We start from the raw sequence: 15,043 nt of genomic DNA on the forward strand, positions 1-15,043 counted from the left end.
GTCTGGTAACACAGTGGTAGCACAGTATTTTCCTCTGTAATTTACATGGAGAGCAGTCTAAGCATCTTTGAACACTGAGATAAGAAATTGAAGAGCTACTTTTACTAGATAAGATCTACTTGACATTAAAATTATCATCTGTTTTAGATCAGTGAAATATCATGTATTTGCTCATAGATAAAACTGAATCTATTGCAAAGCTTATTTTTTCAAAATGGGAATGAATAATTACACTTAAAATATTAAATGTTCAAAAGAAACCTTTACTTTCTCAGCAGCATTAAGTTTCTCTGAATTACTACTGAGAAATTGGAATATAATAAATTTTGATGTTGATGTTGATTTTTTTCCTTTTCTTTTTTATGAGAATTGTAAGTAAAAAAATTACTTTGGCTGGATTTTATCCTTCTATTGACATTTTTACTAAGTAATACCCACAGACATTCTGCAATTACTGTGATTACTTTGAATGGCATCTCCAGAATTATAGAATACTGAACTGTGTGGCTTGGTAACTAGACAACTGGAAATTATTATTTTATAAAGTTCATGTAGCAATCATGCAGTGAAATGAGAAGTGAGGCTTTCAGTGAGGTCGATGTGTGGAAAAGAAGAGAGAATTATTGTCCAAGGTACTGAGGTGAGGCAGTGCAGGGGTAAGGCAGTACAGTCATTGCTTGATGTTAAAAAAGACAGTGAGGCACCAGTTGCACCCATATGGACACCTCTGTGTTATTTACAGATGGTACTGACTTACATGGTAGGCACTACGCAGGACATTTTACCACAGACAACTCTTACTTGAATGAAACAACCACAAACCTTAGTACAGTTCCGCACTATGCAAATTAAAAATCTGACCTCACCATACCAAATTAACGGCATCAGCAACATCAAAAACTTCATGACCTCCAATCCAAGTATTCTCTCCAACAGATGTGAAATTAGGATGGTACAGAAGTTTCTTACTTAAGTATATGTTATGCTCAGAAATGCATCCATTTGTCTATGTCCTTGCAGTGTGTGCCAAAGCTGCATCCCAAGTCTACAAAGCGCGAAAGGTGAAATAGTTGTGCAGTGCTGAGTTACAACAAAATCTTAATCAGATAAAACCAGTCAGCAATAAACAGATAAATATCAAACACTGGAGTTTCATAAAGAAATACTTTCCCTTATTTGGGCAAGTACCTGTGGTTTATTTTATTTGACTTTTCCTATTGCAGTACAGAAATATGAGCTAGTTTAATTAGACAAGTTTTTCCTCCTTTCACTGTTGGAAATTAACTTTGTAAGAGCGCTTGATAGCAACTGAAAAGATATTTTAAATGCATTTTTTTCTTCAGGCAAGGAATAGCTGGCATGCTAATTAAACACAAAACTTTTTGGATTTTATTGTTGAACAGTGCGTTAAGGATTTTGATTTGATACACAAAAATTAATTCAAAGTAAAATGCACCGATATTTTAGATTCAATAGTACAAATATTTTAAGTATTTTTAAGACAGCCTCTAGAAACAAATATTTGCTCTTCCTATGCTACAGCTTTAAATACACATCAGGGCATTTTGCAAGGACAGCTTCATGAGGTAAATGTACCAATTCCTGGCCAGTAACTCATTCTAATACCTCTTCCTTCTTTGCAGCTGATTTCTGAACGTGAACAATCTTCTGTATTTGCCTTCCAGTCATGACTGTTTCAGAAAGTTCACCATTAAAGTACCCAGTTTTATATCTTAATAGAAGATGCTGTGATTTATTGCTTAGGTTTACCACTGCTCTTACATTTCACGTCACTCTTAGTTTCTTTACAATTTACAATTGTAAAACTTTACAATTTACTCCACTGGCTGCTGATACTCTTTCCTCCCTAAGGCCTTTGGTTTTCTTCAACCCATACTTTCTGTCATAACTTTTCCTGGGTTTCCTATTCCTGAGCATTTAAAACCGTGTGTGGTGTCTTTTGCAAACTTCATCACTTCCCAAATCACCACCCCTCCCCCTATCTGCCAGTTCATCCAACCAAAGGACATTCTTTGCTGGATAAATGCGTGCTCCAAGCGCGCTCAGGATGCTCATCATTTAGCTGCCCATTGCTAACATGTTCCTCTTGTGGCACTAGGCGGGCTAAACATCAAACATCTGCTTTTTCTGCATCTTCTTCACTTTTGTTTAACCCTTTCCAGCAAAAATTTTCATTTGCCAGCGGAAGTGCCCTTCAGCGATAGGAGTGCAGTCACACGTTTGCCCCTGAGGGAGAGCCGGCTGCCGCGGGCGGGGCTCGGGGCCGCGCCGGGCCGGGCTGGGCCGGGCCGGGCCGTGCCGCGGGGCGCCGCCGGGGGCGCTGTGGCGCGGGGCGCGGCCCGGCCGCGGGAAGGCGGCGGGCAGGCGGCGGCCATGGCGCTGTCGGCCGTGCAGCAGGTGCTGGTCTCGGCCGTGCTGGTGCTCTGCGTCTTCGTCGTCATGCCCAGGATGTTCGGGGGAGGAGGTGGCGGGCGGCCCGGCCGGTTCCCGCGGGGCGGCAAGGCCGGCCCCGGCCATTACGATCCCCGTCAGCACGGCAGAGGTAGGAGCCGGGGCGGTGCCGCGGCCGGAGTTCCGTGCGGGAGGCGCCGCGGGCTCGGGCGGGCTCGAAGGGAACCCCAGGATCCGAGGGGGACGTGCCCTCGTCCGGCGGGGAGCTCCCGGTGTACACGGGCTGTGGACGGAGAGGCCTGGTCAGAGCGCTTCGAGCTGGCCTGTGTGCGCCTGAAACACCTCCACCTCCTGCGGTGTTTTGCTGGTCCGGTTCGCCGGGGCTTCGGGCTTTGTGTTGTCTTACAAAACTGCTCTTAAGTGCAGGAAGCACCCGGTAATTGTTAGTGCCGAGCGGTGTGACGAGCAATGCCCGCGGGGCCACAATCGAACAAAACCGAGAGGTGTCACTGGGAAAAATCAATTGCAATCAGGAAACCGAGTGTTACTGTTAGTAAATATACGCACAGTCATACCAAATCTGTCCGGCAGTATATGAGAAAAGAGTCCAAGACGCTTGTTTAGAAAAGGTATCAATGAATGGGTTACAGAGTTTACTACTTGTAGGAGCTATAGTGGTATCCATGTATGTTAAGCCATGTCAGTGCATGTCACGATTTAGCTCAAGGTCGAAGGGTACACCTTAGTTTTTGACAATCACTGAATGCCACCTTTTGTGAGGTAGCTGTGTGATTCATTGATGCCTTCCGAGGTGTTTCAAACCAAGAGACAGCTAGTTGCTGTAATCGTCCAAATGTGTCTGTGCTTTTCCCTGCTGGCAGAAAAATGGAGGCTTGAGCTGCTACCATGTTCTTCCCACCTGATATCAAACTTACAGTGCTTCATAAGCTCTTGCCTGGCCTGTTTCGCCTGATTATTTTTTATTTATAAGGTAGCTGTATATTCCCTACAGATCAAATTATTTTAAAACCAAATCCTAAAAAAAAAACCCCAAAACCACTTCACATGCCTGTGATTCTACTGAAGTACTGGCCCAGCACTGAGTAAAATAAATTTCAGACAGATCTCCTATTGTCATCTCTCTCGGTGGTTCTTTTGTCCTGGTTGGCTAGTAACTCACTTTGCCGTTTCTTCTGCGGGATAAACTTGGTGCGGGACACTGGATCTCCACTAGGATTCAACATTCCTCCTCTCCACCCTGAGGGTATTTCCCTTGCCACACTCTTATTTGCATGATCTGTAGAAATCTTGTTCATCTGTGATAGTAAATATTTTAGTAAAACTACTTATTTACTTTAAAAACAAATAGAACTTAAAATAGGGGGAAAGGTGAGTGTAAATGTAAAACCTAGGAATCAGTATGAAACACTCTGAAAGGTGGAAAAAATATAAAATGTGTTTTCCAGTTTAGTTAGTGCAAGTTTAGTGAGTTTAGCAAGTCTAAATCTACTTGTCCTGAAAGGACAATGCCTGCCTGAATTTGCACTGAATGATGAAGGTAGCTTGAGTTTTGATTGTATCAGCTAGAGCATTGAGGTTTTGTGTAACATTAATTTTTTCTCTATCTGATTGTGGCTGTACTTTGCACACTTGAGTTACATTACTGTGAGTTCCCGAAATGCCACTGTTACAGTATTAATTGATAAGCAGTGATTTGCATAATGGTCTTTTGTTTGGGAGCTTTTAAAGAATGTGAACCTTCCCATACCCATACTCAGTTCTGATACATCACGTTTTAAGTCTAGGGACTCGTTTGAGACATCAGTGTAAAACTCCACAATCCCCCATTCCCTGCTGTCTCTGCAGGCATCTGCATTCTTTAGCTGATGGTACTGTTCCACATGTGCATGCCCCATGAACCCTTGATTTAACTACCAAATAACCTGTTTCCTAAGTTGAACAATGACATTGGCTGTTTTCTCATCTGCTCCCTGTTCTGGTAGGCAAATTACATGCAAAAATACTTCTGACTTCCAAGGTTGCATCTCTTGGGTATTGTATAATCTTCTCCTGCTAAATATTTGATTTGGAGAGGTACAGTACTTCTAAGCCTGTGGGAATATCCATGCAAACCTGAGTTAACTGTCAAAATAATGAAAGCAGCAGCACAGCGTATTTCAACAAAACCAATTTTTTTCCTGGGACCAGACAATTCAATTTGCAATTAACTCAGTTCCTTTGGTGCTAAGGAAAAGATATGAATTACTGTTTTCAGCATTATCAATAGTTTCTCTGAGTATGCTTTAATTTCAAATTTACATTTATCTTTCTGTTGCATCTATCTTTCTGTGATTTGCTGAGGGTTTGCCATTGTTGCTGCGAAGAAACTTAAAAATTGTATATTAGAGAAATCAAGATTGGCTTGAGAGTTTTTGCTGCCTAAACTGTGCATCCTGTTAATATAAGAATAATTCTTAATTTTTTAAGTGGATACAAGGCTGTCTACACCAACTTAGAAGAGTGATGAACAAAGATGATTACACAAGAAGAAAACAATTTAATTCCAGTTGTGGACTGCTGATTTTATTTCTTACTTTGTTGTCTTTCCCTCAATTTCATTTTTAAGGTAGTCCTCAGACAGTTTATCAAGTTCACCGGAATCCAGGAAATTCTGACAGTAATACTTACCAGAGTTTTCAACAAATGAGAAACGCAATGGAAAAAGAGATTAAAAGCGAGAGAACGAGAGGAAACGGTCGAGAGTTAGCATTCACCCTCATGCCACTGTATGCTCTTGGAGTGGGAGTGTTCGCAGCATACAAACTTCTTAAGGTAAGCCATAAGAAAAAGCATTAAATTATTGTAGTTAGGGGGAAATGTAAATTCTTGGCTTGTCTGTTTGTTTTTCTAATTCTGAGCCCATGTATAGAGTTGTCCAAAAGCCATTTCTTGCTGTGTTTGACTTTGAATGTGAAGTCCAAAGTTAAAATTTTAGCAGATCTAATTCTTCTGTATGAAGACCTCTGGCTTAGGTATTTTTAGATGCTTGAAGAAATGAGAATCTTACTCACCCTGCAGCCTCTAATGAGAATCTGAGAACCTGAACAGTGCTGCTACCTGAGTCGGTAACCTAAGTTTCATCAGTGTTTCACTTCCTTTTCATTCTTCAGAATGAGATTGAGCATGGGAAGGAGGCAGACAATTCCTGCAGAGCAGTGATCTTAGATTAGCAGTTAGGTAGAACAGCGAGTAGACCTGACCTTTTGTTTGGACTTCTCATGTGATCGTGCAGTTGCAACATGCAGGTTTATTCATCTTATGGGATACCTTTTCTACTATTTGTAAATTCAAACAGGAGAGCACGTGATCGGTTGTTTTTTAAAAGGAATCAGTCTTGAAATGTATTATTTATAGTAAGAGATACACAAAGCTGAGAGTACACCTGGAATATTGTTGCTTGCCCTCAGGAAAAATAAAAATGAACAGGAGTAAGACTGGAGACAGCATGCTTATTTCGGGAGTCAGTTCACGTTAATCTTGTGTATGAGAAAAATACCACAGCTTAGCAAAATGAGTATAGAGGCTGCCCAGTTTAGTACAAGATTTAAAAATCATGAAAACCATATTTTGGGTGTTGCAATTCTTTACGCTTGTTCTTGTGGGATTAAAATGTAAATATTTTTATGATAGTATCTTTATTACTTTAAGAAATAAATTTTATATCATAATTAATGGTAGGAGACTGGATCCAGTAACCTAGAAGGTTTCTTCTGTTTCTTTTTGAAATAGCAACTGCTTTCTTTTAGAGCTTTTCCAGTCATGTTGTGTTTGCTTAAAATCAGAAATGTTAGTTTAAGACTAGATGAGGCATCACAGAAGAAAAGTTTCATTAATGTAGCACATTTTTATGGTTGCTATTTACTTTCACTAAAGTTCTAAATGCAGTTTTGTTTTTGGTACACAAATAGTGATGAGGTTGTTTATCTTGATTGTATTTTTTAAAGATGAAGTCACATGAAGAAAGTCACTCCAAAAAGGAAAAAAGTACAGAAGACAAGGCCAAGGAAACAGGTAAGATACCCATTCAGAATGCATATGTTCAACAAAAATGCTTATTTCCTACTGGAACAAAACATGTTTTCATTGATGCAATCGAGCTAAATGAAGACAATCTCTCAAATTACTGAGAGCAGTTAGGAATCTACAAATACCCACTTCGTTATTTGATATGTTTGAAATGCTTGTTTGAGGTTTTTTTAATTCTCCAGATGTAATGCTGTTTAAAACAACTGTAGTAATGCAGTATGATTCTCTGACTCTAAAATGTCTGATGTTTTTCTCACTTAAGATCTCTTCAGTTTTCTTCAGTTTAACTGGGATATAATTAAATAAAAATAAATAGGGTATTTAAAAATAATATAATGATCTCGTTTAGAACTGAACCGTATTGATAGTGGAACAGTGTGGCTAAACAATTAAGAGACCAGTTATGGTTTCTAGGCCAAATGACAAACCTATCACAAACATTCAAAGTTGATGCTGTTTTCATACCTTTTCCTCCCTTTGATAGGCACATTTTTAGTGAATTAAACAACTAGCAGCATCTTTTGGTGTCTGTGTACACCAAGTGTGTAATGAGGCTCAGCAGTGATTTGCCACACAGGCTACTCATCATCCTTGTGTGTTGCATTCTTCTTTCTTCTAAGTTTAATTGTATTTTAGGACTTCTCTTGATTCTAGTGCACTTAGCATTAAATATAATTGTAAGGTGTGAATAGAAGAACACATGAAAGCATATTATGTATAAATACAATACTTCCGTCTCAGGAAGTCTTGCAGCTGCATAGTTATTGAGACTGGGAAGGTGAGCTGCACATTCTTGCTCAGTTTCTACAAAGTGCCCTCTGTTTGGGCACTATTGGGGATAGGTTAATGGGTGGAAGGGACTTCTGTTCACACATAATAAGGCTTCTGTTCTTACCCCCACCATTCCCTTTTCATATTGTCAAATTTTTTTGATGAAAGAAGCTTTCTGGTTTTTAATCTGTCCAGTGAAAAATATAAATTAATATCCCAATGATATTGTAAAGACATTTTTACAATGCTCTTTCTCTCCTCATCCCTCTCTCCCTCCCCTCACACCTCCTTCTTTTTTTGTTGTATTGCTTTTGTTTGTGTTTGTTTTTGTTAGAGCATCAGCTTTTAGAACTGGAGCAACATCTAGCACAGACAGAGAAAATGTTAAATTCTTTATTGACTCAGTTGGATCCACTTTCAAACTGGTGAGTGTTTCTAAAAAATCTCACTCTTGTTTCCTGTATATTGAAATTTGCCAAAATGTTAACGAAGAGTTCTTAAAATGATCCTTATATATAGGTAAGGAAAGTTTTAGGAACCTTCTTTGATTGCTTACTGTTTCTATAGCTTTTACGTAAAAATAGTTATGAAGGTACAGCTGCTTATTTTTTGTGTTTTGAAATGAATCTGTGAAGTGTGTGTATTCCAGTGAAATAGAACTTGTCTATTTTACTAGGACAAAGGAATCAGTAATATAAAAGCTCCTTGTAGTTTTAGAGAAGTTCTATTCTTAAGAAGCTAGAGCCTTACTCATCTACTAGAAATAAAAGTATCCTTGCAGTTTAATTTCTAGACTGACATCCTTCATGAAGCACAGGTTAAACCATGCAGAATTTCCTGATTGTTTCTGCAGTGTACTTCTGAACTGGATATGTGCTGAAACTATTAAACAGAAAAGTCACTGGCCAGTTTGCCTAACAAATTTCTAATAGTGGTGGGGTGGAAAGTTAAAAAACCTTAAATGAGAAAAGCCTTCAAACCCTAAAGTTCTACATTGGGCATTGTTGTATTACTATGGATAGTAGTACAACTTTGGATAATTGTTACTTTCAGTAGTCATTACTTGACCTTGGCCATTGAGGCTCCAAAGCCAGAGTTCAGTGACATTCAGTAGTTGTGTGATGTAATGGCCTCTCCACTTCTCAAGAGACAGTTCTCAAAGGAAAGCTTGACCTAAACATTTCACAAACTTCACTATGGTACTTATGCACAGAAAGAAATATTGCAATAAGTGTATTATTATCAAACATTCCCTTCCAAGATAATCTTTCAGCTGTTAACATTTGTCTTATTTTTCTAGTGTCAGTGCTTTAGCTTGTGAGCAGAAAGATGAAATAATGACACAGCTCCAATCAATTAGACGACTGATGAAAGAAAGTGGATTGGATAAATCAGAAAACAAGATGAAAGGTAATTTAATTTTCAGACAGATAGATAATTAAATAGTTATATTTTAAAAGAATAAATAGATCCTACTATAATAATGTTCAGCTTCTGAGTCTTGGGTAATTTGTGTGGAATTAGTTTTATTCTGGAGGAATACCATTCTTCTTATTTGAGATGTATCCAATTTCAAATTTTTGATACATCATGATTTATTTAAGAATAGCTGCTCAAGACATTGAACTGGGATGGACCACACAGTCACATTCTGTTTTGATAAAACAGGCTTTTGGAACATCAGTTCCTAAGTAGTCTGTTAGTACTGGAGTTACTGGAGTAACTTTAGGCAAAGGATTTCCAAATGAGGACCTCAGAGGCTGTGAGTAATGCTTACATAAAACACTAAACAGCAAATTGTATGTTAGTTTCAACTGGAGACTTCCAAGAGCTGCATGGTAGCCCAAGAGAAGTCTTAAATGTTAAGAATGGTCCATTAGAGATTTGGTGATTTTTTGGCATTATTTGAGTCTTAATAAAAGAGAAAAAAGAATTCAAAAATACTCTACTTCTAAACTGACCCTGAAATTCAGAGCCTTACCAGTAAACTTTATTTTTTTTTTTTTTTTTTTAATTTTAAGATCTTGGACACATTTGTGATGAGAAACTTGAAGATCTCATTCAGTCGTTTGCCGAACATTCTCAAGAGAAAGAAATGGACAACAGAGAGGATGACTGTAATGAAGATTTGCTTGAGGATATTGATAATGATTACAAAATAGAAGAACATGAATTACATAGTGAATGTGAAATACATCAGTTGGAGCCAGATGTTGTAGAAGATGAAGAAATTATAAGCAAAGATGCCATTGAATCAGAAGAGATGGGACTGAGGAGACGCAATAGATGTGAATGGAATCTGCATATGTAAAACTTCCAAAAGCTTATGAATTCTTTTTATAATGTTGTATGCACTTTAAACTGAAATGAAGTTATGTGCACTGCTATATGCTTTAAAAAGAGGGGTGAAATACTGCCTTTGCTCGTATCTATGACAATTCTGTAACTGACTTCAGTGGCAGCAGAATTTTACTCAGGATGTTTACATATTTTTTCTATTTATTTTTTCCCTATAAAAATATTTCTGTACTCTGTATATAATGCACTGTAATTATATCTGATGGCTCACTAAAATATTAGAATATCTTCTAATTGAGACTATAAAGAATAGATGTTTCATAAATGTTTTGTAACTAGAAAGCATTATGCCACTTGAACTGTGACTTTCTTGAGTTCATTAAAGAGCATGCACTGATGAATTCAGCTCTTGGTGGAAAAATTTTCTCTGGGAGTGTGAAAAGCAGTATGCATTAAGTCTTTGATACTCATTCATAGTTAAGTTTCTTTATTTGGAGAGAGAAATTCAGCCATGGACACTATATGAAAATAATAATGTCTAAATTTGCAGTCTCCTGAGTAATGATGTTTAGTTTTGTATGTCAGCTTAATCCCAAATATATTATACTGGATCCCTTAATTTCTTCCCCACTTGTCACTTGTTAAACTCAGCAGCTGTCTAATAACTGATTCATACCCATTAGGACTGTATCTCTGTGTCACATTTATTTTAATACCATAGAATCTGACTTTTGGATTCATTTTAATACCCTTTTTTTTACATCAGAATTAACAGATGTGTTGCTATGTACCATTCAAGAACTGTGGAGTGTGGGATCTTTTTTCAATATATTATGCCAACTTGATATCTGCCTTTTTAGGTCACTATTAGGAAAATCATTATTTTCCTTTGCCAGAATAATTTTTGTCCACCCTTTCAATATTTAATAATTTTTTTTGTTCACTTAATGCACACAACTATGGTACTACCAGCCTTTAATGACAGGAATTGCTTTAGAGGTAGGTCTGATAGTATGGCACTGTTACATTTTCTGTTTTATAATTGCATCGCTTTTAACTAGGCCAGTTATGATGCCTGAACTCTTCTGGCATCCTTATTCTTACAGGAAAATAGCATGTGAATTTATTTTTATGTTTTTAATGTACTGTACTTAAAGGGACTAAATTTATTATCATGTCACTCACTGAAATGGAATGAATTGTTCATTCTGGTGTAGACACATGGTATGTGTTTTGTTCTAAAACTGGATCACACAGGCTTGGAAGTAGCAGCGCATCCAGAAATACATCCTTAGCATCAGTGTGTTAGTAGTTTTGCACTGAGTTCAATTTTGCCTAACTTTGGAAAACTGATTGACTACAGAGCCAGGGTTTCTCAAGAGGTGGCAGATTTTTCCCCCAAGACAGAAGGGGTTAATCTGGTATTTTCTAAAATCAAACTGTATCCAAGTACCAGATCTTGGTACTTGGATACAGTTTGATTTTAGAAAATAACTGCTGTTGCTCTGGGCATTCAGGACAAATGAAACTGGAAAAACAAATCAGTTTCATTGAGGCTTTTCTTTGAAATAGCTAATGTATAAAAGTGAACTAATGTCAAAGCCATTGATCTGCGGGAGCGATGGAGTGGGAGCCAGGTGTGCTGGCTGCCGAGGTGTGTGCAGGGTACAGGTCAGTCCCGCTCCTTCCAGGCGCTGGCACCGGTGTCCTTGGCCACGGCGGGCCCTTCCCCGCCTGGGGCAGTGTTTGGATCTTTACTGCTGTGCCATTCACCTCCGCGAGTCTTCGGAGGCTGCTGCCACTCGAAGTCCTTGCCCGAAAGGCTCTGAGCTGCCTCGGGCTGATCGCTCTGTTTCGGACCCAGGCTACAAGCGCGCAGCGTGCGCTCTCTCGCCGCAGTTTGGAGATCTCGATCCCAGCTGCCGGGGTTTGCCGGGGCAGAGCCCGTGTGCTGTGTAAGCGCCCGCCTGTCCTGGCTACGGGGCCGCAGGGCGGGCAGAGCCGCCCGTGGGCGCGGGAAGGGAGGCACGGCCGTGCCCCGGGCAGGGAATTTCCGCAGGAGCAGTCGGGAATTGCGGTTCCCCACTCCGTCGGGCGCACCTTGCGCAGCTCCGGTGCGAGGCCTGGCTCGGATTGGCCCCTCCGCGCTGCTGTAGCGCCAGCCCCGCGGCGCGGCCGGGGCGGTGCGGGGGTGCGGGACGGGGCCGGTCCGCCAGCTGTGAGCCCTGGGACTGCTCCGGTGAGACACAGCCCCTGCCCGCCGGCGTCCCGCGCCTCTCCTGGGAAAATGCATCATTTCCGTGGAGCTGCTGAGCTCATAATGTTTATTCCGCCTTTTGCGGCATTGGTGTTTGGTAAAAGTAATCTCAGCGTGTGCACCATGAAGTACAACAGCGCTGTCTGCGGCCCCGGGTGGGAGGATGCTCCGTTCCCGGGAGAGCCTCCTGGCCGTGCGCGGGCATTCTCCGTGCCCTGAGGAAGGGTTCGGCGGGAGGGCTGTGCGGGGCTCCAGCAGGCCCTGCAGCCCCGCTCCTGCTCGGGAAGGGAAAAGGTGCCTGGCAGTGGGAACTGCTCAGTGCCCTCAGCCTGTCGTTTGAAAATGGAGCCTCCGAATGATGGGCTTTTGGTTCAAACCGGGCTGCGTGGAGGGAGAAGCCAGCAGAGCAGGAATGCTTGGTGGCACGGCACCCTGGAGCTCTCGGAGACAGTCCTGAAATGTTCGCAGGGCACTGAGCGATGGGGAGCCAGGCAGCCAGGGCGTGAGCCGAGAGTACCAAAGGTTTGATGTTGCCAAGGGGTAACAAATTAGTAATACCGGAATGAGAGTGTATCGATAAATGTAAGGGAAAGAGGGAGTTAAGCTTGAGGCAAAAGCATAAATTTGAACAGGAATCTGATTAAGCATTAGTAATAAACGGCTGAAATTAAGAGGCTGTGAAAAAGAGAAACTAACTGCATTTCATAGCTTGCTGAAGACAGTACCAAAATTCCTTCTAATGCAGTAACATTTTTTCCCCCAGAAGTACTTAGATAAAATAATACATGTTTTTCTTAATAGTATTTTCTGTTTTTCAGTTTTTTTCTGAAAGCTGCCAGCCACTGAATTTGCATGGATTTGGAAGTTAAACGAGTTGCTGCATCCCCTCGAAGAAAGGCTGAGTTGTCATTGAGGGGGAAGAAATGTCAGATAGTCAATGGAAGGCTTGTGATTGTTTTTCTTCCTTACTTTGACATTTTAAAAATATTTTAATCATACTTCACAAGGTTCTTAGTTTGAGGTTAAAATCCATTCTATAGAGGAGACACCTTTTAAAATAATTATTTTTGTCGGAAAGGGATAGTTTAGTATGACAGCTTCTCAAATGAGGGTGAGAAATTCCAATATAAACAGCTATCCAAGAATAACTGCTACTCTGAGTACTTAATTGGAATGTGGGGGATTTAAGAATGAACTAGTACTTGCAGTTAAGAGCAACAGAGGCTTGAACATGTGCTGTGTGCTCTCTGGCTGTTGGTGAAACTGGCAACAGGTGTGTCTGTGTTTTTGTTTTGCAAGACAGCAATAAAGTAAAGCAGCCCCCATCATATAATTTGAAAAGGTATGATTTTAGGTTGACATGAAAAATGAATCTCAGTATGGAGGGAAATTACGTTTTCCAGGAATTCCTAATAGTCTATGCTTTAAAATAGGGGAGGTGTGCAACCCTCCCAGGTTCACTGTAGTAGAAACTTTAGGGCTAGCTTTTGATAGTCCCTACGAATATGATCTTGGATTCTGAGGGCCATTATTTTCCTTACTGCTCAGGTAAATATTAATATTGTTAGTAACAGTTGATTGTTCTCACAGATAGTGTGTACTTTATGTCCATGAAAGAAAGTTAATTGCCAATCCTCCCCAGCCCCCAAGCACCCATTTTACCTCCTTATTTGTTGCATTAGGAATTGCATTAGAATCAAATCCTAATGACCCCATTAGGAATTCTTGGAGTTTGCCAAGTTGCTGGTCTTCTTTTCAGTTTGATTTGGAATGAAAAAAGACCTTTTGTGAACGTTAATACATCAATGTTATAATGTTACTGTTAATGTTTTAACCAGATTTTTGAAAATTAATGGCTGTGGACAAGAAGAACGTTTGGGGTATTTAGTATAGGTTGGAAAAGGAAAGAGTTGTCATTTTTTCCTCTAATCCCTCATCCCTTTTTTCTTTCTTTCTTGTGCAACTAAGTTTCCAAATTTAGATTCTCTAGTCCACATGATTTTTGGTAGTTTGCAAAAGTAAATCTTAAATTAAAATTATGCTGAAATCATGTGCTTCACCCCAGTGTTCACAATGTTTTTTGTTTGCTTTCTTCCTGATTTGTTGACTTCTAGAAAAGGAATAACGTTAAGGCTTTAGCATCTAGAATTAGCTGTGTTCTTTGCCTCACCACAGTTAAAATAGTACAGAAACAAAGAGGAATGTGGGATGTTATGCCTTGTTTTTGATGCCTTGATGGTCCTAGGTAGGTGACCACAGGGTGGCGGTGCTCATTACGTGCGGAGAGCTCTCAGAGCTGGGTACCCGGGCTCCTTCTGGAGTCACTAGAGGGTAGTGTTGCCGAGCTTGTGCTTCGGGAGCAGCCACAAGGCTGTATGGCAAGAAAGGAGTTACAGTTTTGTGCTCGCTCTCAGATCGTGAAGGATGTTCGAGCACTGCTGGAAATAGGATTCTGCTCAGTTTAGGCTGTGATGCTGAGATTTATGAGCTGAGAAGTGTGAAAACAAAAATGTTAGCCCTGGTTCTGAGTGTTCCCAAACAATTTTTTTTCAGACTGGGAGGCCAGTTAGGTGAATCGTTACTTTGTGCTTGCCACAAGCAGCCTTCCCTAGGGATTTGCTGCTAGCTGTTTTCAAAAGCCATAGGGGGATAGGTGATGCTTTGACTCGAGTCTTTTCTACTGCTGTGTTCTTGCTCAGTTGAGTTTGGAGATCTGTGTGGTATTCGGCCTTGCAAAATAAATAAAGTGAACTGCCTAATCATCATCAGGACTGCTATAGTAAAGCTGAGATGAAACAGTTACACCAAATATCAGGGGTTCTTTGGGGTCTGGGCCTGCCCCTTGTGAGCCATCTGGCTGTCAGTTTTGTGGTTTTGGTTTAAGGGTTGGTTCCCACCCAACAAGGACAATGTGACCTAAAGCCTTTGTGAGCAGTGATGGTACAAAGCCTCAGGAGCACGCATTATTTTTAATGTATTATTAATAGCTGATGTGGATGCTGTCTAGATTCTTAATGGCTGGAAGTCTTACTGTCATGATGAATATTCAGTCTGCTAGTCTCATGATGTGTAAGAATTAGCCTTCAATGAGAAGTTTTTGGTTTTTTCCCCTTGTTAGTAGTGTCTTAGTCAAGTATGTTGGACAGATACTTTAAGCCTCTAATTTTAAATATTTAAGGAGAAATTGAAAAGGGAGAACGATGTATTTTAATCTGGATC

At 40.3% G+C, this 15,043-nt stretch overlaps 2 protein-coding genes across 2 annotated transcripts in view; both read left to right on the forward strand.

The window, feature by feature from the left end:
• Window positions 1-841: 841 nt before the first annotated feature.
• Window positions 842-9,972, forward strand: CCDC107 (coiled-coil domain containing 107). The gene is made up of 8 exons (XM_077178027.1): window positions 842-920; window positions 2,204-2,563; window positions 3,647-3,676; window positions 5,039-5,244; window positions 6,417-6,483; window positions 7,604-7,694; window positions 8,570-8,679; window positions 9,291-9,972. The coding sequence occupies exons 1-8, from the start codon at window positions 842-844 to the stop codon at window positions 9,578-9,580; spliced, it is 1,233 nt and encodes a 410-aa protein (XP_077034142.1). The 3' UTR covers window positions 9,581-9,972.
• Window positions 9,973-11,676: 1,704 nt separating this feature from the next.
• Window positions 11,677-15,043, forward strand: part of CAPS2 (calcyphosine 2) — a 30,268-nt gene continuing 26,901 nt past the window's right edge. Inside the window, 2 exon segments of the mRNA XM_077178028.1 lie at window positions 11,677-11,806; window positions 12,643-12,752. Of these exon segments, the coding sequence (XP_077034143.1) occupies window positions 12,677-12,752 (76 nt within the window). The 5' untranslated portion in view covers window positions 11,677-11,806; window positions 12,643-12,676.

The sequence above is a fragment of the Agelaius phoeniceus genome, chromosome 5 (genome assembly GCF_051311805.1).
Source record: "Agelaius phoeniceus isolate bAgePho1 chromosome 5, bAgePho1.hap1, whole genome shotgun sequence".
Taxonomy (NCBI): Eukaryota; Metazoa; Chordata; class Aves; order Passeriformes; family Icteridae; genus Agelaius; species Agelaius phoeniceus.

What these genes read in the sequence shown, in the direction of transcription:
- CCDC107 (XM_077178027.1), top strand. Translation starts at nt 842, where the DNA reads ATGCAAATTAAAAATCTGACCTCACCATACCAAATTAACGGCATCAGC. An exon ending in TCCCCGTCAGCACGGCAGAG is followed by an intron (nt 2,564 to 3,646) that starts GTAGGAGCCGGG and finishes GATCTCCACTAG; the next exon opens with GATTCAACATTCCTCCTCTC. An exon ending in CAGCATACAAACTTCTTAAG is followed by an intron (nt 5,245 to 6,416) that starts GTAAGCCATAAG and finishes TATTTTTTAAAG; the next exon opens with ATGAAGTCACATGAAGAAAG.